The 23,614-nt window shown below is 36.7% G+C and overlaps 4 protein-coding genes and 1 pseudogene across 4 annotated transcripts; 4 read left to right on the top strand and 1 right to left on the bottom strand.

The window, feature by feature from the left end:
- Window positions 1-49: 49 nt before the first annotated feature.
- LOC149009884 (uncharacterized) lies at window positions 50-3,681 on the bottom strand. Its single transcript, XM_089161722.1, has 2 exons — window positions 3,238-3,681; window positions 50-946 (listed from the first exon to the last, which is right to left on the bottom strand). Exons 1-2 carry the CDS (start codon window positions 3,622-3,624, stop codon window positions 416-418), a joined length of 918 nt encoding a protein of 305 aa, XP_089017848.1. The 5' UTR covers window positions 3,625-3,681; the 3' UTR covers window positions 50-415.
- Window positions 3,682-6,219: 2,538 nt separating this feature from the next.
- On the top strand, window positions 6,220-6,691 carry LOC149009883 (small acidic protein 1-like). Its single transcript, XM_089164340.1, has one exon. It carries the CDS (start codon window positions 6,322-6,324, stop codon window positions 6,505-6,507), a length of 186 nt encoding a protein of 61 aa, XP_089020466.1. The 5' UTR covers window positions 6,220-6,321; the 3' UTR covers window positions 6,508-6,691.
- A 1,338-nt stretch (window positions 6,692-8,029) lies between these two features.
- On the top strand, window positions 8,030-11,364 carry LOC149009882 (uncharacterized protein At4g26485-like; annotated as a pseudogene).
- Window positions 11,365-11,761: 397 nt separating this feature from the next.
- LOC149009881 (Nucleic acid-binding, OB-fold-like protein) lies at window positions 11,762-20,156 on the top strand. Its single transcript, XM_089161004.1, has 6 exons — window positions 11,762-12,074; window positions 12,170-12,244; window positions 12,830-12,918; window positions 16,792-16,876; window positions 18,069-18,150; window positions 19,295-20,156. Exons 1-6 carry the CDS (start codon window positions 11,895-11,897, stop codon window positions 19,396-19,398), a joined length of 615 nt encoding a protein of 204 aa, XP_089017130.1. The 5' UTR covers window positions 11,762-11,894; the 3' UTR covers window positions 19,399-20,156.
- A 2,127-nt stretch (window positions 20,157-22,283) lies between these two features.
- On the top strand, window positions 22,284-23,197 carry LOC149009880 (uncharacterized). The gene is made up of 2 exons (XM_089161003.1): window positions 22,284-22,497; window positions 22,640-23,197. The coding sequence occupies exons 1-2, from the start codon at window positions 22,388-22,390 to the stop codon at window positions 22,857-22,859; spliced, it is 330 nt and encodes a 109-aa protein (XP_089017129.1). The 5' UTR covers window positions 22,284-22,387; the 3' UTR covers window positions 22,860-23,197.
- Window positions 23,198-23,614: the final 417 nt, after the last annotated feature.

Below are 23,614 nucleotides of genomic sequence, written 5' to 3'. Positions count from 1 at the left end.
TCAAGAGTCGTCTGATACAAAATACCCTCATACCGTTGGGCTAATGCAGTAACTAAAATTCAAACTGATTAAATGTGTTGCCAAGCTAAAATTCTGGTTGCACACAATATCCTGACTTAATCACATTGTGAATGAAAAAGAAATGAACTAACCGCACAAGAAAGACGCTTCTACACCACCAAAAAAAGGGACGGAGAACATCTAGTATACCAGAAGCTCTTCGATGAACATCATATGAATCAAGAAACCTGAGCCCTTTAAATCCAACAACATCAAATTGGCAAATTTCAACCTAAGTCGAGCAAGAAATTGTAATGCAGTGTCAGTATGAGATATTGCTGTGCCGCTAATGTCACTTGCTCCACATTTGCAAGTAATTAGGTATCACCACAACCCAACAAAGTATGCTGAGATTCTATAACATCCTAGTCCAGGAACCCAAGAATGGGAAAACCGCGATAAGCAGCCTTAGAAATAGTGGTGTGTCTCCATTTCTCTTCCTACTAAATTTGCCTTTCTTCTTCATCTGTGGACCTGCTGGTGTCTGAGGCCTCCTAATTGGGGGCACTTCTGCAGACCTCCTACGTCTATCCAGATCATCCCATCCGCCAAAACTTGGTGCACGTTTACTACCGTTGGCTGAACCATCATTGGTCGCTACCCATGACTGGTAACTCCACTTCTCATCAGCAGCCTCACTGGTTTGCTCTTGTCTTGCTTCTTCATTCTTTTCAACTCTCCTGGAAGTCCTGGAAAATGGCTTCTCCTTGTACCGGTATCTGGGTTTTCTGCTACCAGTCAGCATTCCCCAGATCTTATCTATTGCCAGAAAAAGTAATGACTGTCCAACAGGAACTGCCAACGCCATAAGGAAAGCTTTTGGACCCGTGTCAAGCAGCATTGTTAAGATGATGACTGGAAGCATCCACCCATAGGATTTGAATACCTGCACTGATTCAACAATACAAATCAGCAGAAAGCTTTTTTTATTTATTTAATATATATAATAAAAATCAGGAGATCTAATAATTACATCGCCAGGCATTAATTAAAGGAAACCCAATTCAGATTATATTTTGGAAAAACTGAGGATATAAAAGGCAAGCATAGACCATGAAGAAAAAATTGATTTACACAATCCAAATAATGGGCATCATATGTCGAACTATGTCGATCATATTTGATTGTTCAACTTTAAAAACCTCAGCTACTCTCTCTTTTTTGGAGGGTTGGGGGTTGGGTTGGAGTACTCTAAGTCCCCCCACCCCCAACAATAGAAAAAAACAGAGAAAACAAATCTTGCATACAGAACTGTACGCTACAGAAAAGAAATGGAATTTTGAATTCAAAACATAAATGCTCAGACCATATCAGGATGATTAAATTTCGCGAAGTAATTAATTTGGTGGTCAAAATTTGACAGTATATCATCTCATCCACATATTATGCAGGGTATTTGTGCAACTAAATATGCATAAAAATATCAGAGAGTTCAAGGTAGGAAAGCCTTCATAAGAGACTAGAGAAAACATGTAAATTTATGGTAGCATCTGCTTGAGTTTTACAGAATAATCAACAAAGAGAAGAGATAAAACCCACAAGACTAGTCAGTAGCTTCTTTTGTCCCCAATACAGTCTCTTTCTGGAGAAAAGGGGAAAAAAGCCATTTTCTTCTGTTGTTTTGCATATTTTAAAGGAAGGGGCGGGCCGTGGTGCAATGGTCAATGGATCACAGTTGTAGCCAGAGGTCAAGTATTGAAGTAGCATGCAAAGGAATTCTTATTTTTGGGATGGTCATCAATTCACAATAACTGACATATCTCAGATTACTATAGCCACTCAGCAAAAATTGCCGGTGTAAGACTGCATAAGAAAACCCCCCCCCCCCCCCCCCCCCCCCAAAAAAAAAAAAAAAAACTCTGCTTATATAGAAGCCTTTGAACTGGGTTCGCCTTTTTTTTGTATGGCATATTGCGAAGGAATTCTTATTTTTGGGATGGCCATCCCTTCGCAATAATCGACATAATGTAAGGTTGTCTTGGCATGGTTTCACTTCCACACAGAACATGCTTATGTGGTGGAAATGAAAGGCTTCTACCCTTCTTCTAGCTGCTCATTGTTCCTACATCTCTGCTATGAACAGAACTAAAGGAAATACAAAGAGAAAAAACCACTTCGCCCAGTTTTGAAGGAATGTTAAGAAGGATGCAATAGATGCTTCCAAGTAAGCCATTTTTCACTGAATCATCTGCATATCTTCTATCCAAATGTTTGGTTGCTACTTCCCCTCTTCCAACGATTTCCAGAATTTTTTAAGGTAAGTGATGTAAACCAAAGATGGGATCTATTTGAGCGAAAATTTGATGGCTGTGCTCTGAGAAATCTTATAGTTACAATGGCTCTGGTAGTAAATTTTCCGTAATCATGTTGGTAATCCTGTTTGATAATTTGCGAAGGTACATTAGTATTGCAACACTTTTGCTGCAGAATTTTCAGCCTGTGGGTTATAATTGGCCAAGGAGAAGGGATTCATGACCTATGAATCGAATGTGAACCCTTGTTGTTGTCCTATGTCTTCATGAGCAACAACTGACATCTTGGGATGCTCAATGGATATTTAAATATTGGTTTGGCAGTCGATCATCAGATATCTTAAGTTTACTTCCTTTCAGATGATTTGATCCCTCTCCTGATGGCAATGCTAAAGGTGGAGATTCGGTTAAATCTTGTGTTTGTTTTTCCCTTTTTGCTGCGATACATATGGATTTTAATCCTGTATGTCTTTTTATTTAATAATCAATTATTTGCTTTCTTAAGCTGCATCCCCAGGACCCCAACAGACACATTAAAAAGAAAAGGTATAACATGCAGTACCCCATAAAACCAAGGCACGTATTACTCTGGTGCAGACAAGCTCTAAGGTGGACTACTCAGAATCCAGTGACACAACCCACTATTGCATGAGCATGAATCCTACTGTTATGCAGCTAGTTTGCACAAAGAAATTCACTTTTCCTCGCATTCATTCCAGCAATTGTTCATGTCAAACATATTAGTTAAGAAAACTAAACATAAAACCAATCTACTTATTAATTCCTGCAATAACAGTATCAGGATGCCAAAGTTCCATTATGCAGAATTCCGACGCAAAATGGAAAGAGAAGCAAATGAACTAGGACAACTCAATATCAGTAAATACTAATTAAAATATTACTTTTTTTTTCCCATTTGGAGTACCTTGAAAATCCAAATACTATCAATGACTTCCTCCAAAACCCCGGGTTCTTGTTCCATCTCCGACCCCGAATCATCCTGCCACCAGCTTCGCTGTTGCTTCCTTCTCTTTCTGAAACCAAAGTTTTCCTCAGACTCTTCTCCGTCTTCTTCATCTTCTCCAATTGATTTTTCACCGTATCTGAATTTGAACCTTCCATTTCGACGATCCTCAGCGTTAGAGTCCCAGAAGTCACCAGTTCCATCACTACGACTACGGAACTTGGAAAAGCAGCAGCGGAACTGCGTTGCTGGGTTTTGCGTGGGAGAGAAATTAGGGTTTCTGAAAGGCTGAAGCGAAATGGTAACGAAGAAAGGGAAAGTGACGGGACGAGCTTCCAGAGCTTCCATGCCACACACAATTTGTCATTCTACTACATTCTTATCTTCCCTGATATCTTTATGGACAGTTCCACACTTAAAAGTCAAAACTGCGATGAAAGGTGACCAGAGAATCGCTCGGTCTCTTTTGCACTTCCAGCCTCTAATCGAACCTGGTTCGCTTTAAACCGGAATGTGAATGTTTCCTAATTCTTCCAAAGAAATGAACTTTTACCTCTCATTTTTTTTAAGTTTAAAATGGCTAAATTACTTATCTTGATTTTTTTCAATTTTTTAAAATTATTTCTTTTTGTCCCTTTTATCCCTCTTTTGTAGGAATCTTTATTTATTTATATTTTTTTATAAATCTTTTACAAGATTTTTTTTTATGAACAAATAATTAAATAAAAAGATCGAAACACCTAACTACAAGAAAGATCCAAACTACGAAGAATCAAAGAGAATGATGGAATTGGGAACTGAGCCAAAACAATAATGAGCTTGTTATTTGGGAAATCAATAACTAGGATATGAGAAATATAAATAATCATAGAAAAAACATCAAAGTCAATAGCATTCCAAATAAAATCAAGAGAACGGGATTTGGAAGTCCAGCGCTTAAGATTATGCTCCCATCACAAATAGTGGACCATGGCACTAAAGACAAGCCTACCAATCGAGTCACAAATAAAAATGTACATGAACAGTTACTCAATATTCAAGGCTAGTTACGATTAAACCCAAGTGAGCGACTCCAAAAAGAACTAAAGAAGTGGTAAAAAAATAACAGATGCTCAATGTCCTCAATACCATTCCAACAAATGATACAGTTGAGGTTCATAGAAATGTGGCGAGTGATAAGGAAACCTAAGTGGGAAGTGCTAAATTTAAGGCTTTCTAAGGGAATGACGGGGAACGAGCCGGGGATTTCAAATATCTAGAGATTTCAAACAAGCCTCAATCATGGGAGTTATAATTTATAAAATTAAGTGTTTGGTTTCGAAGAAACGGTTCATCCTAAATTATTGATCGCATGATTTTTGTGAAGCTGAGTTTTGAAACCGGATTTCCCCCTGTAAGGTATAGACATGCCACGGCCCAGGGAAGAGGGGGGCGGTACAAGTAGAATAGAATACATAGTGAAGGATTTGGTGGTGGAAGGGAGCCAAACAACTATATATTGAGAGGAGAGGATTTCCATTTTTTATAAGAATTATTAATATAATTATTATTATTTTTTTTGTTTGGACAGGAATTTGGACCTCTCTATGGGAGGTTAGGCTTTTAACTGCTCTACTAATCCACCATTGGCAATATATATATTTTTTTCTTTCCTCCATTTATTGTCAAAATTCATTAAATAGAGTTCAATACATTTTTTATAATTTCTCTTTATTTTATGGGAGGTAAAATGAAAATATAATTAAGAATTCAAGTAAAAATTTATGAAAAAAAAAAGGAAAAAGAAAAAAACAAATAGAAATAAAAGAACATCTAATCACATATAATAGATTTTTATATAAAAAAAAAATGAAGGATTTTCTTTTACCCAAAAAATAATAAATTGTTTTAATGTGATTCTTAATGGACAAAAAGCGAGGTAACGGCTGTTTTTAAAATATCAAGAAATAAGGAAATATAAGAATTAATTTTTTGAAATAACCACTGGTAAGACTTTTGAGAATGAGTAAAAGTAAATTAATGGAGATTCTTCGTGTTGATTTTCAAGCTAGTTAATCTTATTTCTATCTTTTTTTTTTTTTTTTGTATTTTACCCGCCTATGTACCAAAAAAACAAAAAAAAAAAATAGTAAATTAAGATAAAGTACATGGAGATATGAAAATTTATCTTAAATATTATATATATATATATATTTAAAAGACTTTTTTTTTACTTTCCTTTTTTGGTAAGTGTTGTGAATAAAACATTCTAACTCCGGTTCAGGTCGGTTCGCTATGGTTTAAAGCCGATTTGATAGGTTTACGCTGATAAAACAAAGCCATCAATGGGTTCGCTCAAAAGCTAAATAAAGTTCTGATCATAATCATCCAATTCATCATTATAATCCCACGATCACAATTAAAAGGTAATCAGACGGAAAATTTATATAAAGGGACAACATGCTCATTAAAAAGGTAAGACACTCAAATCTACTGGAACTACAATGCCAATCCAGCTGATCGGCTCTTCGTTTCTTACTCAGTTTGGTTCAGATCAGTCTAGATCTGATAAGTTCGGTGCTTGATTCACGGTCCAAGGATCACAACAAACTCAATTTGGTTCAGATCAGTCTAAATCTAATAGGTTCTGTACTTGATTCACGGTCCAAGAATCACAACAAAATAAGGAATTCAGTTTGGTTTATATCAGTCTAGATCTGATAGGTTTGGTGCTTGATTCACGGTCCAAGGATCACAACAAAATCTGCACCAATAGTAAGATTTTTTTTCTAACTTAATGAACTTGGTGAAATATAAGCTAGTCACTACTAAGCAAGGTTTAAAGTATTTCACAATACCATAGATACTAGCAATACAATAATCGATATATGACGCTTAAAATCATCAGACCGATATGATAATCGATACATACTTTAAACCTTTATACGAGGAGTGAGTGATTTCCGGAAATTTCTATTGCGTAATGTTATTATTGACCCATCTTCGTTGGTACAAGCCCAGTGCAGGTAAGAACTCGCGTGGAGCTCGAGAAGTGAGGAGAGAGAGATGAAGCCCTCGCCGACATACTTCGGTGATTTCGACGACCACGGCGCTACGGTGGCTATGGACGTCGACGATGCCGATCCTCTCGAGATGTTGGCGGATGGAGTCGTCAACATCGACAATAAGCTCGCAGATTCTGAATTTTTCAACGCCTTCGAAGACGATTTTGATGATTCCGACATCAACTGAAATACCATCTTAAGTGGAATACATCAGTTTTTTTTAGGGTTTGTCATGTGACTTATCTATTTTCCTAATGAAATAGCTGCTGCTTGCTCAGAAATATGTATTGAACCAAATGTTGTATTCTACACTGATTTTCAGTGTGTTTTCCTTATGTAATTGAAAAGTTATTGGCTTTCCTTCCCAATTTGCAGTTTTTATGACCCTATTTTCTGTGGGATTGAACGAGATTTTTGCTTTGGAGTTTTCTTCTTTTTTCTTAATTCTTTAGCTTTCTCTTTCGACCTTTCAATTTAGTGAATATTCGGTTTTGGTATGCCATTGATGTAGGTTTTATCCCAGAGCCTAAATCCTACCAGAGGGCTAAATATCCTAGCCTAAGGTAGTCTGGTTAAGAGGCAGCAACATAAATGAGAGGGACTGGGGACAGCAATAACAGAAGCAATGAACAACATTAGTGTTAAGTCAGCAAAACACCTCATTAGCATACTTGAAAAATCGTCGAAGGTCCTAAAATTGTAAGACTAAAGAATTTCAACAAACACTTTTGTTGAGTCAGCAACAATGCCAATACAGAGTAACCATTCAGATTCTAGGGGCTGCAGTTAGTGAATTGCTTCTGTAATATTGCAGTTCAGTCCATTAATATCAGTCACAGGAAATTGCAAGAATAAAGGAGCAGTAGTACCATGGGACGGGGATATAAAACTCATGGAAAGGAATAAGAGAAACAGAAAGTGAGAATTTTTCAGAGCCCATTGAGGAGAAGAATTGCAAGAAGAAAGGGAGAACGAAAATAGAGCCAACAGGTAGAATAGAAATTGAGATAGGTAGAGAGGCTCACTGTCTCACACTACAAGGAGGAGGAGTTCCAGATTTCCAGCTTCATTTATTGTGCTGTAATTGCCTACATACTTGCCAAAAAGGTAACAAAAAGGGGAACAAGCCATACCTTGCTCATGGGTGAGTGGTTAGAGGGAGTACACCATAATTCAAAAACTTTTCAAGATCTCAGAAATCTTCACCTTCTCAAGAGAGGATCCACTTATGAGACAGCACACAATCTCAATTAACTTGACCTGAATTTCAAATATTTTAAGAATCTCAGCGAGATCTCGTTCAAATCTCAAATGTGTCATGAACCTCAACCTCCTTATAGTTGCATACGAATAGTGATGTACTAGGTTAGTATGGTGCTTGTGAGTTAGTTAGTCAGCACAGTTTCAAGGTGTATATAACTAGTGAAAAGTTGTAATTCTTAGATCTGACAATAAATGGGTATACATTGTTTCAATCATCTAATTATAGTGATTAGACGTTGTATGATAACATCTGCCTATATGTGGGGTTACCTGGCATTTAAGGTTAAAATGGAGTTTCGTCAAACATTAATTTATTGTAGGGCTTACCGACAATTATTTTAGAGAAAGAAAAGGCTAAAGAAACTAACACTGTGGAATCAAATATTGCTTAGGTTTCATTCAGTTTGCTAGGTCATTTGGCCTTGTTTGGTCCTTTTGCCTAGTGTCTATTTAGTTTCATTCCCTTCTGTCTCCCCTTGTTCCCCATTGCTAGGCTTGGTGCTGCTAGTTGGCTTTGTTTGCTACTTGCTTTTGGCTGCGCACTGCCCTTTTACTATTTTCTTTCTGCTCCCCTTTCTGTCGTTTGGTAATGGACTAATTTATTCATCCCCCAAAAAAAAGTGCAATTAGGTACCAAGTATACGTTGACACTCTATTTTCTACACCCTAAGAATTTGTAATTTCTCTTATAATTTGTACCATTAGGCAGGTGCAGGTAGCCATAGATTTAGTTGTTAAATGCATCATTGTTGGATGAGAACACTTCATACATCCAGTATTTCTTTGGCATGGAGAGTAACAATGATATCTTGAGGCTGCTATGGTTTACTATTGAAGGTATCAATCATTTGGAAAGCAAGCTGCTGGGATTTCCTATGGATAAGCATTGTATGGTGGTGTAACTCCTTCAGAGTGTGAGTAAATTGTTTCAGGTGCTATTTGTTGACTCAGGGAATGCGGTTTTCATTTTAGATAGTATTCAGAGTTGTGTGGTGTTCGTTATATTGCTGCTTCTATTTTAGTTTTTCCGTTACAGAAAACTGCGATGGTCAGATGCTTGCACTTCTGGCACCTGGATAATTGACAATCACTGACCTAATAGAGTATCTAACTGGAAAGGCTCTGGGTTACTGGTGATTGAACCAAACTCCATGGTTTTTTAGCAGTGAGGATGTAGGGAAATGGTCTGGTATCACATGGAACAAGAAGTTGATAACTGGCCCACATCAGTGCGGTTTGAAGCAATTCAATATTAGAAGTGATCAAAGCACCAATCAAGAGGGAAAATGATGATCATGAAGGTTTGCAGGTGTCGATGGAATGACTGGAAACATGGAGTTAAAACAAGCTATGTCTTCGAGCCTTAGAGATCGGGGTTTATTTGTGGGGGATATCCCTTGTGATGGTGTCTCCAGTTCCGTGTGTTGGATGTGCCTTTGACTTTGATTGCCTGACTGCATCACTATCAACTAATTATAGCTAACTGTCTAGAATGAAATTTTTGTTTCTGGTTGGATTACAGATGGATCTTTTAAGTGTTGGATGTGCCCCTCTGAATGCCTAACTGTGTATCACAATCGACTAATTAAAGCCTAATTTTCATAGTAAACTTGTGTTTCTGGTTAAATTACACAAGTTAAGAGGTGAGGTATCCAATGTTTAACAAAACTGTGGGAGGTACTTCCTGTTTGAAACAGGACTTTGTTCATATGGACCGAACTCAAAAATGGTGCTTGGAATGTAAACCTGAAATTGTGGCTCTTGCTATTCTAAGTTTTTTTTAGTTCATATGGGGTGATACAAAAGTGGTGCCTGGAATGTAATTCTGAGGTGGCAAGGGCTAGCTGTTCTAAGTTTTGCTCTTATGGTAAAACTGGGACTCTTCTACTAAAGTGCACTCTAATAAGTAGCCAGATCAAAAGCCAGAATGGTTCAGAAATTTGTAAGAGCGGCACTGGTGACTTCTTTTTTATTTTTCCCCCTTGGGTAACCCATCTGGTGACTCAATTGGAGATTCATGAATCCAGTGTTGTACTATTCATGTATGTATTGTTTGTATGGTAGTTCCTACATGTTTTTATGTTGGGTTATCATCAGGATGCTCAATGTTGTACTTAAACACTGTCCGAAGGTGGGGACAGACTTGAATGTTTCAGAAGAAGATGAAGGAGAGGTAGTTATTGTTGTACCTTATGCTGAGTTCAAAGAAGCTGATGAGCCATCTCCTCCTGCCTCTATTAACCCATATACCAGCCTAGCTTCAGAAGACGAAACGGCAACTCTACTTGATATTGAAGATGTTAAATCTATTGCTCATGTCTCTACTGTTGCCAAGATCAAAGCTTCCAAGGATGGTTTGCCAAAAGAGAAAAAGATAAAGCATTCCAAAAGTTCTCAGAAGATACTGTTGGTTGGGGAGGGAGATTTCTCCTTCTCTGCTTGTTTGGCCAAGGCTTTTGGTTCTGTTGAGAACATGATTGCCACTTCTCTCAATTGAAAAGGTATTTCAGTTTCAATTAAATTCGTTTAAGATTATAAACAATATTTGATTTTTGCACTAATGTCAGAGATTGTTGGTTTTGTATTTCAGCTGTTTTCAAGAAACACTACAGGTAATCTTTTTGGAGAGTAGAGGGTGTATGGTTCTTCATGGAGTCGATGCTACAAATATGTCAGGCAATAAGTTTCTCAAGGGTATGAAATTTGATTGGATTGTCTTTAATTTCCCCCATGCTGGTTTTTCCCACAAGGAATCGGAGTCATCCCAACTCAGGTAATCTGTTTGGAGAGCTGAAGAATTTTTATGTGTTTGGAACCCGTTGAAGTCACATTTTTGTTTGAAAAATTAGAAAAACACTCAAAATTCATTATAGACTTTTTGTTTATCATGAATTTTAGATAATAAATTTTTTCTATTAAGTAGAATTGAGAGTATAATAAAAATCATACATTCTTTTTATCATATGTTCTTTTTATAAAAATAATATTTTTCTTTTATTTTCTTATTCCCAATCCTTAATGATCTATTCTCAATTTTCATTATTATTTTTTATCAACTTTTTATTTTTATTGACATACTAATCTTATTTTTCATTCTACAATTTATAACTTTTTATGGGCGAGTTATCAAATCATTTTCATTTTATACCAAAAATGATTCTCATATACATTTATTTAAATAGACAAAATAGAGAATGAGAATTAGTTTTAAAAAAATTCCTTAATTAACATTATATTTTTCCTGCAAGGATGTTGATCATCCTCCACTTTTTGTAATATACCTAGCTAAGAGTTTGATTTGTAAAAAATCCTAAGAAAATTTTCTCAGTCTTATGTTCCAAGTTCTCAAGAGACCCTTGCTAACTACATGAACATTTGGACATTGATTTGCTATTAATACTTGATCAATTTTCACAAATGAATGATCTCTGGCTATAATTTTAATTAACTTGATTTACTTGTTACCTATGCAGTTGACACCAAAAGCTGATCATGTTTGTTCTTCAAGAATGCCAAGAAGATGCTTTTGGAAATTGGAGAAATTCAGGTCTCTCACAAAACAACTAAGCGTCATCTAAATGGGATATAGAATCTCTGGCATCAAATACATGCCACAATTTTATAAAAAAAGTGAAGTTTCATTTGAATGATTATTTAGGTTACCAGACTAAATATGGATTTGGAGATGGGAACTTTGATTGCTACCCTAGTAACACTTACATGTTTGGACTGTAATACAAATCAATTGATGAAGACAATGATGTTGTCATATATTCATTTTTTCACGATGGTTTCATGGAAACCGTTGGAGAATATTGTATTTGGCGACGGTTTTATGTATACCGATGGGAAAATGACTATATGACAATGGTTTTTATAACCATGAGGTAAAAAGTAAAAACCATACCCAAAAATCCTATTTGTTGTTGTGTGGCTTGCTAAAACCAAGTTTTTACTTCATATGATGTATTAATCTGCTATTAAGGCGATTAGCTTTCCTTGGATTTTTCATTTCAATTGGCTTCCTTGAACCGGTTTGCTTTTGAACCGATTATTTCACTTCAAATCAAATCAGCCTCACATATTGTAAATCAACGGATGTAAATTCGTTTATATTTTATGGCTCAATCTGAGCCGTTCGCAGCACTGAAGCATGAAGCAAAATCGCAGAGAGACTGGTTTCGGTGAGTTTCGAGTCTTTCGACCCATTTGAAAACCCGAAAACAAAAATCTTTGGAAAAAGGAGGGAAGTTGTGAATTTGTGATTCGCAACTCACAATCACTGAGCTGGGAACAAAGTGAGTGGCGGCGATGGTGATGGAGGTAGAAGAGGAAGGAGAGAAGCTGGTGACTCCGGGTGAAGTCCTCGGAAGGTCGTCGAGTCTAATAGCAGGGAAGGGTACATACATTGGTCCTCACAATCAGCTCGTCTACGCTTCCCTCAACGGACGCCTTTCCATCATTCCTCCTTCCCATGATTCATCCGACCAGGTTTTTATCGACTTCTCATCTTTAGGGTTTTTGTATGTAAATTCATCAATTTTACCTGCTAATAAGATTATACGATGTGTATCTGACTTCTTCAGAGATCAACTGTTCAAGTCACTGGAAACAAGGCCCACGGCGCCGTCCCGGAACCAGGCTCCGTTGTCATTGCGCGCGTAAGTTTCTCTTGTTACAGTTGTGTTTGTAGTTTACCCGTGTTGCTCAATCTGAAGTAGAATGTAGATGAAAGCTAACTTTATCTCGAAGCGAATTTTCATCTTTAAGGCTTCCGTCTCAGTTGCTTTCGTGACTTAGTTGGATCTGTTCCTTATTATCTGCAAACTGCATCTGACCTAGCCTTGTTTTTTCCCCTTGTACTGACTTCTTGATAACCTGAAAAAAATGGTGCTGCTGCGTTAGTTCGGTTATGCTTACGATTTAACAGACTGCAATCTGCTTCTTCTAATTGGATCATTAGAGCAGCTTCTGATGAACACTCTACCAAATTAGCTGAAATTCAATCTTTTTATGCCCAAATATTGCGATATCTTGTTTTGTATTTCTGACCCTTCGATCATTATCCGTTAGTGTATCAACTTGAAATCAGGCTTGCTAACTCCAGTTTAAAGGGATGGTAGTGTAGTTTTAAATTTCAGTTCAAAGTATTTCTGTGCCCGTTGATGCTCTCTAAGAAACTGCATTATCTGTTATTAGTATACTTATGTCAGGTGCTTTAACTTTGTATTCAATTTCGATGGCAGGTTACTAAGGTGATGGCTAGAATGGCTTCAGCTGACATAATGTGTGTTGGTGCCAAATCTGTGAGGGAAAAGTTTACGGGCACTATTAGGTGAGAATCCCTTTTTTCCCCAAACATAAATAAATTACATTTGTGGCTAGTTATTGTGAGATCAAATTTCAAGCTTAGGAAAGTTCATCTCCAAGATCAGAGCTCTTGGCAGGTAAACATCCTGGATCATTTATACCTTTGCAAACATAGGGTACCTATGCAACATAGTTAACTGTCAAGAGCCAAAAAAACTCATTATTTAAAGAGAAGCCTTGCAATATCCCATATCTAGATTTCATGCTTTGTGTAGGACTATAGAATGAAGATGATAATTCGACATTCCAAGATTAACATGTGCAACAATTGTTACAAATGTAATGGATTGACTATTATGTACATGCTTGAGTTTCCTTCTTGTCACACATTTTGATGGGCCCAATGTACTAATATAATGATGTGGTAGCATGCACTAGAGTGGTTGAACCAACATTGCTGGGTTTGGAAATTAGCCTAGATGGAACTGGCCCAATGGGGGTTTTTGGTCTAATAAATAACACTAGTGTAAGTGGAGTGGGACTTTAGTTAATCTTCGTGGGGATTGGACCATATTGATCAAGCTTGTGTTTTAGAGAGATTTTATTCAATATAATTGCTGCTTAAACACCCAAAGTAGGACTCGATGAAAGTGGAAACAATTTTGGGACACATGGGTGGATTTTTAGTGCAAGGTTTTAGTCAAGAGGAGAAAATTATTGTGGGTTTTGATCTGAATGGGCAAATTGGGAGAGCTCATAGAGGAGATATGGAGGAGTATATGGTTTTTCTATGAGGAACGAGGATGGGGTCTCAGCTTTAGATTTTGCGGTGGTCTATGATATAGCCATTGAAGCACTTCAGAAATAGAAGAGCATTTAATTACCTTCAAAAGTGAGATCACAGTAGCCAAATAGTTTTCTTCCTAACTAGAAGGTCAAGCAGGTTGTTACATGAGGACTATAAGGTTATCCCTAAGGAATCCCAATCATGCAACATTGATCACTATCATGGATATGTACCACATTAAGCAGAATTGTAAGAAATGTGAGCTTATTCAAACTGGGATACAATGATGGAACTTAAAAAGAGATACCTTGAAATCATTTATTGTTAAAGTAGTCAAACAAGGAAAGCGAGACTACGGTAAGGTGGGAAAATGCAATGACTACTTTCGTCAAGACAGTTGTTAAAGATATTGTAAGCGAATTAAAAGGAAGATATAATTCTTTCAGGCAGACTTGGTGGTGGAATTATGAGATTTAAGTGGCCATTGAGACTAAGACTTAGAAACCTAGTTGTAAGACATGACAATGGGATAAGGACGTAGATGATCTAAAATTGAAAAAGTTCAAAAATTTTCAGAAATGGAGCCAAAGTAGATTTTGAGAAAAGAATAGGAGAAGAAATATGGAGATCTTTTAAACAATCTGAGCATAAAGGCAGGGGAAAAAGCTACTTGTAAGATGGACGAAGTAAGGAAAAGGAGAGTAAGGAGAAAACCTTTATTAATACTAAATTGAATACAAGGTTCCTATTTGTAGTAGTAGGCGTCAAACTTCAAACTAAATGACAACTTAACTAGTGATTCAACCCAACTCTAATAGGACCGTAACATCAATCTCAATAGAGCTGCAATTAAATCATATAATTACCTTTCCCTCTCAAGCTGAGGTATGCATATCAAAGGCTCCAGCTTGGACCAACAAGAACAAATTTTAAAAATCGAACAGTCTAGAATAATAGTTGAAGATGCCAGAAAGCATGGAGAAAGTGATAAACATCATTTATGTAAAATATCAGCTCAAGCACATAAATCATCAGCAACATCGGTAGATACTAATAATCATAGAACAAAATTCCATCGAAACTTGCGAAATTTCATTTCCCATTTTGAAAAAGCGAAACGAAACTCATGAGGGAAAAAGTCCTCGGTTTGACGCAATTTCATCGAAACGGTTCAACCCGTTGGACCAGCGGTTCTAAGGAAAAATTCCCAAATTTCGGGACTTTGAAATTGTGGGGCTTGGGAAATTTTGTGGAAACCTGGAAATTCGTGGAAACTTGGGCTTTTCCGTTTTTGTGTTTTCCCAAATTTCAATTTTTTGTTTATTTCATGTTTTCCCAAATACCCCCTCCATCGCCATCCAAAGTGCGTATTCCCTCGTTGGTTATCTTAGCATTTGTGCCGGACTCTGTTCGGTTGTCGATTAACTTGACACCATAGGCATATGTCATTGATGTCTATGTTCGTTGGTTGGGGGGGATGTTCGGGCATGTACTACTCGGTTCACAAGATGAATCCACTCTTGACACTCTTCTTAATACTGTTGTATTTTCCTTTTATTGTCAACTATTTTGAAGTTAGGAACTATATATTGAATGTTATGTGCTTAAGTAGTTAAGTTTATAATGTACTTTTTGGACAACTCTACATTGATGTTATGTACATTGAATGACATATATACGTTGATTTTTTTAGCAACATACAACAAATGTATTCTTTATACTCTAATTAGCTTAAATATAGGATCCCACCCCAAATTACTCTCTAAAACCTGTCGAATGGGAAGTCATCGGTTTCTCGAATTTCCCAAGTTTCCACCTAGTTTCCCATTTTCACCCGGTCGAAACTTGAGTTTCCCTCGAATTTTTTACCATTCTAATAATTATTTCGAACAGTCCCAATCAGCAATGAGAAAAAGAAGCTGTAATAGACACTGACCCTATAATATCATATCAGCATCAACAATATTGAAAGTACTTCATTAGCCAGTTGTAGTTATATTCTAAAAGAAATATAGGAGTGCAGCATCTAACAGCTACATCAAAGCCCTTCTCAAAGAAGGCAGGCAGTAATTAGTAGTCTGCTTTAATAAGACCTTGAGCCCCAAAAAGAAGTTTTCAGATGAGAATTTCAGTAATAAATATTCAGTGTTGGTTATTGCAGACCAGCCAGGATGACCTACTAGGTATTATTGGTTACTGCATTGATGCAGGCCTAAAAAGGGTCGTAACATAATAAACCTTACCCCTGGCTTTCGTAAAGAGGTTGTGTCCGAGAATTGAACCCATGACCACTAGGTAACAAAAGAGCAACATTTACCGTTGCACCAAGGCCTGCCCTCATAAAGTCATAATAACACCTTAACTGTTCTTTACAAATTTGCCCTTTCCTTTCACCATCAATTATTTAACATGCTTTAGTACTATTAAACTTAAATTTATCCCTTCAACTTACGGTACACTATCACATATGTTCCTCTTCTTATAGGTTGAATTGTTGAAGTTCTAACAAGTTACTGTATTCCCATTCAATTGTGAATTTCAATTTACAGTTATGCCAGTTCTTTAAACATTCACTTTATTTACTCTTTTGCCACTGATCCTTTTGAGCTTTCTACTCTTCATGTGGCCCATGGCAAACTCAAGTAGGGTATTGGGTTCCAGTGATATCACTCAGCATGTGCTAATTGTTTGATGGTTTCTCTATTGCAACGTCTAACCTTAATACTCAGAGACCTAAAAGTTTGGTAACCTCACTAAAGGACATTTGGTTGAATCATCAGGAGACCAGCTATACTACTGATTGACTGGGTTGGAAATGTTTCAAACCGTAACTCAATCTTCAATTAGTGGAAGTAGAATAACCATGATATTTTAGTTCATTTCCTCGTCCTAGTTTTCTTCCTGTTTGTTGGTTATATGGGTGATTGAAAATTTCTTGTCTGGAATATGCTTGAACAATCGATGGCGGACTACTTTGATTTTATCAGTAAAGTGACTTTCTACACAGATTTACATTATTGTGAGTATTCAGATTTAGAATGGGCTTGTTGGCCACCTTTCGCTAGAATTGCCAATCCTTTAAACCTCAATGATGGATATCTGTTTTAACAGGCAGCAGGATGTTCGAGCAACAGAAATTGACAAAGTGGACATGCACTTATGTTTTCGCCCAGGGGACATTGTTAAAGCTGTAGTTGTATCCTTTTTGCTTGAACAGTTATGATATTTGTCTGTTAAAAATAGTCTCTTTTTTCAGGGAATAGATCTATTCTGTAAGAACATATGTTGACATGGGCTTAAGGTCAATATTCTACAAAGTTTGAGTATGGTTACAAGTTGGAGTTAGATAATCATTTGTTTATTGGACTGTTCTCTATCGTACAAATGAAGTACAAGTGAAGTAATAGGTTCATTGACAATTGGAAAAAATTGTAAAAAGAGTGACATTGGAGTTCAATTGCCAAACTTGGTTTCTTCACTTAATTTTCCCCCTTTCTCTGATAGGTAGGGGAGGGGGGGGGGGGAGAAGATAACAGGTGGGAGGTTTGAACTTGAGACCTCCTGGTCAGCATCGGCTTTTGGAGCACCACAGGCTGGAGGTTTCTTCACTTTATTAGTTATCTTTATTTGATTTGTTACATATAAAAGTGAAGGCATATTTCTCACTGACCCATTATTTGTCCTTTTGTATTATCAATTATAGAAGGGTGAATCCGGTGCCAAAGATTCTTGCACAAGCAGAACCTGGAGAGGCAAGTCCCTATGCAGTTTTAACCCAGCGATTTATGCTGAGAGGCTGTTTCGATGACTTGACCTCAGGCTACAATTTGTGCCGAGCATTGTGCCAAAGCCTGCCCCTTTTCTATATTATCAATTGGGTTTTTTAAATTCAGAAGCTCGCTATTTTTAAAAAGTTTATCATTTTCCCTCTTCACACTTGATTGATGCATATCAACCTTTGTATGCTTTTTCAAAATCACCATGGAGTGACATGGTTGCTTTATCAGTTAATACTATTACTCTAAAGTTATGAAGGAATGAATGATATCTCTAAAAGTTGTAGAGTATTTTCCAGTATTAAGTAGAAAAGGAAAATTCCGACAAACCTTATGAATTATGATAATCTCCTTTCTCCTTGCTTCGAAATAATACATACTCAAGATGAAACGTGTGGGTGGTTGGTGTTCAGAGCTGGATGCAATCCAACATCATTTGCTCTCTTCTTGAATTTGTGTCCAGTCAAGAAAAGGAGAATGGTCCTTAATGATAGATATGAGGATTTCAGGAGGCCCTGTTTGTAATTGACTTCTTATTGTTTCTTATCTTTTGTTCTGCTATTTGGTTCATGTTATTTGCTACCTAAAATATCAACCTTGACCAGAAATTAGCTGTCCCTTGGAGATGCGCGGGCATATTATCTTTCCACAGCAAAAAATGAACTAGGTGTTGTGTCTGCTGAGAGCATAGCAGGTAAATTTGCTTTTGCTTACTTTGGAATTCAAACATAACTGTTCTTGTAATTCTTCCATTGGGGCTTTGATTATTTGATGTGTGTTATAGTATTTTTTGCGCCCTTTTAGCTCACTGCAGTACTTGTTTTCTGTTAGTTTCATCATCTGTTCCAGCTGATATTAAGTTTTCTTGTAGTGGGTCATTTCCCTTCAAATTCATCTTGTTTGCTTATACATTGGTTCCAATGGTATGTAGTATACTTTGGAACAGCTGCACACCTATTTGCAACTGCAATGACATACACAAGACATTCCTTCTTATTCATTTATTTATTTATTTTTGGTTGTGGGTTGTGGGGATGTGGTGCTGGGCTTCAATAATTGTGGGGAATGTTTATTATCTTGCAACCTTTATGGCATTTTTTGAGCCACAAAAGTAATGCACTTGTTGATAAAAAAAGATCTTTTTATGAGAAGAAATTATAATTCTTATTGAAAAACACCTGTAATCAAAATGGCTGAATGTGTCACCAATCCGAATGACTTGGGTTTTGACCCTTGAAATTGTAATATACTAGTTACAAAAAACTGCTAAAAACCTTTATGGAAACAGTGGTAAAGCTATGCACATATGACCCTCCTTAGACCTTGTTAGATACAGCTTTATGTGCTGGGTATAGCTTTTGTAGTTGTTACAAGTAAAAATACAAGGGATTAAAATGCATGGAAGTTAATTGTAGAAAATGGGATGTAATTGTTAGTTAGGTTGGTAAATAAGAAAAATAAATAAATAAATTTGCACCATATTTCTGGGTAGGTAGCTTCTACCTTTGACCACATAAAGAATGATAGGAAGATGGTTAATGTGAGGGTACAACTCATTTCAAACCTATGTAACCTACCCAAATGAGATAAAAGATGACCTGCTCTCTATCCCATTGAATTGCCAACATCTTCTCTGGCCTTGTATATTTGTATCCCAATAAAAAGTTGGAAAGCACAACAACCCCAACCCTCCTCCTGCACCAAAAAAAAAAAAAAAAAAAAAAAAAGCTGCTTTTGTTTCCTCCATTGTAGATAAATTTCTTATGCTTTTTATGTAGGGAACTGTGGTTGTTATGCTAGCAATGTATCTCAATGGTTATGTTTGTGGAATTTTCTAGGTGCTACCATGGTTCCTATCAGTTGGACAGAAATGCAATGCCCATTGACAGGTCAAATGGAGCGAAGAAAGGTGGCTAAGGTTGAGGTTGACAGACCCAAATAGGTAGCGAACTGTAACTGCTCCAAGGGTATATTTTCTTCATTCATCCACCTTCATGAGAATGATAGAGGAAACTTAGGAGGCTGAAATTTTGGTGATTCGAATTGCTGTTTGTATTATCTGGTGTATATCTCACTGCTTCCTATGTGATAGTTTGCATAGTACAGACTTCTCTCTCATTCCTTTACCCATCAATGTGTTCTCATATTGCTAGAATCTTGTAGGCAACACTCTCAACCGCCCCCCAAAACAGAGGTGAATTTGATCCTGGTCTGATTGCTTATGACTGGTTCCCTGTAAGTCAGGATTCAGACAACTTGCGGTCACTGCAAGGAAAACAAATTTTTTTATTAGTTGATCTTGCCAACTTTAGTAAACTTTTTGAAAATTTCCCTCTAGAAGGTTCTAGACTTAATGGTTCAATTGCTTTGGTTAATTTTGGTGGTGTCAAGTGGATGGTATCACATGAATAAGTTAATTTTGGACCTCATCAATCACGGATTTAATTATTCAATGGCCAATCTTTGATTTTGACATGAAACCGAGTTTCAGAAGAGTTTTTGACATTTTTCCTCTTCTAGTTGATTTCTCTTTTCTGCTGACAATATAAAGCGTATGGTGAAGAATGCATGACCGGCCCTGAGTGTGAAATGTTTCTTCTATTTAGCTTAGATGAATTTTCATCCACTCCATTGACTTCGCAATTTCTGTGCCCATTTTTTCAGCTCATTTTATTCATCAACATATCATTTTCATTAGAAATAAATACATACATGCATTCTTATGGTGTCTGACAATAAAAATCAACATGTCACCGGCATTCACATTTTTCTTCTTTTTGAGAGTTTTTTTTCCTTGGGACTAAGTTTTTCTAGATCCTTCCGTTCTACGCATGATAAAAGGTATTTTGAGGATTTGTGAACCTTCATGATGGCGTGAATGCATTCGTTTTTGGTAACCATCATGTCTTTTAACATCCATTGAATACCATGGAGTTTGGTCGCAAACATCAAGAGAACTTCCTAATAGTATGGGTGGTTTTTTTCTTCTTTTGGGTGACCATAGTATGGGTGGTTTTGGTGCGTTCTTCTATGGGAACCTAGTTTAGGTTACGAAAAGGACATTAAACAAACCTCTCAACATCATTTCATTAATTCTTCTCATGTTAGTTTGGTCATAATTTTATGAAGGGATGAGAAAAGCACCCTGGTTTGCATTTTCAGGTGCTCAGAGCCATGAAATATGCCTGGAGAGGACCCAGGTCTGGTGCACAGCTGCATCGGTCGGTTGGACGCCCATTGTTTATAACTGACTTTTGAGCTTCGTTCAATCGACCTCACACCTGCCCTTCTTGACCCTCTCTTTGCTGTCTATGCTCAAGAGCTTTCTATGTTGCTCTGAAAGGTCATTGGGTCATTGAGCATTTCTTCTTCCATAATTCCTGACTCTTTTTACTTTTTTGTTTTACCATCTTAATGTGATTGGTGGGTACCTTCTGGAAACACATAGACACCTCTACTTAAAAAAAAGGATTATTCGATGGAGGAGAATTATTTGAGCATTGTTCCCTCCCCGATTTAGGGTTTAGGGAAGATGTTGAGTTTAACAAGGACAAGAGAATGTTGCTATTTCGAGGGTGGCTACTAAAAAAGAGACTGAGAAGAGAATTTGGAATTTCATTCATGGTAATGAGGTGTGCAAGGACTATATTTATATTCATCATTTTCTCCATTCTTACTTTGAGAGTTATCTGTTAGAGTGAAAATCTATGTTTCCCTCACATATCTTCATTATAGGTTTTATGTCATTGACAATACCTTCTTGTTGGTAGTTTGACAAGATAGGAATGGTGGGGAAGAGGTATAGAGAAACGGAGATTCAAATTCAAAACCTTCAGTCTTATTATCTTTATATGAGAGTCACTGCTAGAAGCACGTCCACATATAGATAGTTTACATTCCCAAAATTCACCATTCACTCAACGGTGATAAGGGGCAACCGAACCCTATATGGAACATGTGTTGGACACCTCTAACATGATCTGAATCACCACGCCTTCTCCTCAAGTAGATGATCTTGATTTGCAAAAACAAAATCAAATTTATGTTCAAACTAGACTTGTAAATGGATAGTAAAAATCTACCTTCAAATTCGTATTCCATTTTTATGAAAAATGGTTGATAATTGGATTTAGAAACGGGTAATTGGTAATCAAAAATAAAAAATAAAAAATAAAGAAAAAAAATTGACTAATTAACAATCAATAATAATCGAATAATTTATTAGATCGAATTATTATTGAATATTTGATAAAATTTTGGATTCAAATCTCTAATCAAGTTCTAACTTGTAATATTGCTTCCCGAATTCAGATACTGATGTATCGGTGCAAAATCCGATACGTTTACGGGTTCTAGTTTCTCCGGTTTGTCTTATAAGATGAAGTGACGAAGTGTACGACAGAAGCGCTCATGTCCAAAGTATCAGTCAAAGGTTCAAAATCACTGCCCAGTGAGAAGTGGACAAGTGTTTCATGCCAGTCCAGATAATCTGATCAACCGTTTGACCGGATAGGATAAGGACACACGACGCACGCTTTCCTAAAAAGGTCACCACTCGATTTTTTTCCCGCAAAAAATCGCCGACAAAACCAATATTACTCGTGGCAACATCTCATCCACTCATTCTTTTACCGCTTAGAAATCAAGATCCTTTTAGGTCGTAATCTCCAATAGATGAGAATCTCAGCCATCACCAAAATGCTGTAAAAAAGCATTGAAAAATGAAACCCTTCATGGTATCAGTTGATTTGATTATTCTCTATATATCTCTTGTCTTGTCCGGACTTCTCGGCCTTCTTATTAATTCTATAAAGATTCCTCTCTTTCCGTAATATATATCCAAAGAAGCTCAGATTATAGAATTCGACACAACCCATCACTCTTTGCCTTCTTCTTCTTCTTCTTCTTCTCCTCCTCGTCGTCTTCGTTTAATGAGCATGGAGTTCAAGCCAGGCTCGGCGGTTAACAATCTTAGAATCTCTGTAGAGAGAAATCCATCTGAATCACGCTTGTCTGAACTGGGTATCAAGACATGGCCCAAGTAAGTTGTGTTTTTCTTCTCTTCATCAACTTTTAAGGTGAAAAAACGAAAGAAAACAAAATATACATAAATTTTTAAGTGGTTTTGTTGTTTAATTCTTGGTTCTTGTTTGGTGTTCTTCCATCATGATGATGAACAAAAGATGGGGTTGTCCGCCGGGAAAATTCCCCCTGAAATATGATGCAGAAGAGACATGCTATTTACTTAGAGGGAAGGTGAAAGCATACACAAAAGGGTCATCGGATTTTGTGGAGTTCGGTGCCGGAGATCTTGTCACCATTCCCAAAGGTCTCAGTTGCATTTGGGACGTAATGGTTGCAGTTGATAAGCATTACAAGTTCGATTCTTCTTCTTCTTCCTAAGAAGATTCCTCTATCATTCACTCCTTCAGAACTGATTCTTCTTCTTTTCCTTCCTCTCCTTCTTCTTCTTCTTCTTCTTCTTCTTCTTCTTCTTCTTCTTCTTTCTTTAATTTTGTAATTTTAGTATGTTGATATTGTTGTGCTTCTTCAGAGTTTAGAGTGACGTGTATTCATAGTCAAAGTAAAGAAAATGAATGAATCAGTTAATGCACGTTCCCGTTCAAACATTTTTATTTTATTTTTTCTTTGACCGATCCTTTTTTGGGTTTTTCCGTTTGACTGGTCAACACAGATCCTTCCTTTTTTCGGTGAAGGAACTGAAAAAGAGTTATAAACCATTGGGGGAAATGAGTGTTTGATATTAATGCATAAATGCAGACCAAAATATAATCTTCTCGTTTTAGGGTTTATATTAAATCAGTTATGGTGAATCAGTATGGCCTATATACCTAAAAAAAGAAAAGAGTATATGGGCCACTGGGAATAAAATGGATGACCTAAATTAGTTTTTAGGCTACTTGGGTTTCAAGACCTGAACCTCAATCTCAAAATTGGCAAAATATCAATCATAGTAACAGTTTGTATTTTTTGGGTAAGAGGCGAAGTATTACCATAAAGTTAAATTATATATAAAAGTGATTGTGCATAAGATAGATGGCCTCAATGAGCCTCAATATAAAATGAAAAACTTATGATCACTGCATTCTTTGGTCGAATTATCACAAAATCTTTTAGGCTTCTAGGGTTTTTATTTA

This window comes from Hakea prostrata, chromosome 7 (genome assembly GCF_041222555.1).
Source record: "Hakea prostrata isolate BN-2017 chromosome 7, UWA_Hpros_2, whole genome shotgun sequence".
Lineage (NCBI taxonomy): Eukaryota > Viridiplantae > Streptophyta > Magnoliopsida > Proteales > Proteaceae > Hakea > Hakea prostrata.
This window is presented reverse-complemented; position numbering and strand designations above follow the sequence as displayed.

Bases quoted from the DNA above. Each gene is read 5' to 3' on its own strand.
- LOC149009884 (XM_089161722.1), bottom strand. From the start codon at position 3,624: ATGGAAGCTCTGGAAGCTCGTCCCGTCACTTTCCCTTTCTTCGTTACC. The intron at 947-3,237 runs GTACTCCAAATG...GAATCAGTGCAG, and splicing joins ATAGTATTTGGATTTTCAAG to GTATTCAAATCCTATGGGTG.
- LOC149009881 (XM_089161004.1), top strand. From the start codon at position 11,895: ATGGTGATGGAGGTAGAAGAGGAAGGAGAGAAGCTGGTGACTCCGGGT. The intron at 12,245-12,829 runs GTAAGTTTCTCT...TTTCGATGGCAG, and splicing joins GCTCCGTTGTCATTGCGCGC to GTTACTAAGGTGATGGCTAG. The intron at 18,151-19,294 runs GTAAATTTGCTT...GGAATTTTCTAG, and splicing joins GTCTGCTGAGAGCATAGCAG to GTGCTACCATGGTTCCTATC.
- LOC149009883 (XM_089164340.1), top strand. From the start codon at position 6,322: ATGAAGCCCTCGCCGACATACTTCGGTGATTTCGACGACCACGGCGCT.
- LOC149009880 (XM_089161003.1), top strand. From the start codon at position 22,388: ATGAGCATGGAGTTCAAGCCAGGCTCGGCGGTTAACAATCTTAGAATC. The intron at 22,498-22,639 runs GTAAGTTGTGTT...GATGAACAAAAG, and splicing joins GGTATCAAGACATGGCCCAA to ATGGGGTTGTCCGCCGGGAA.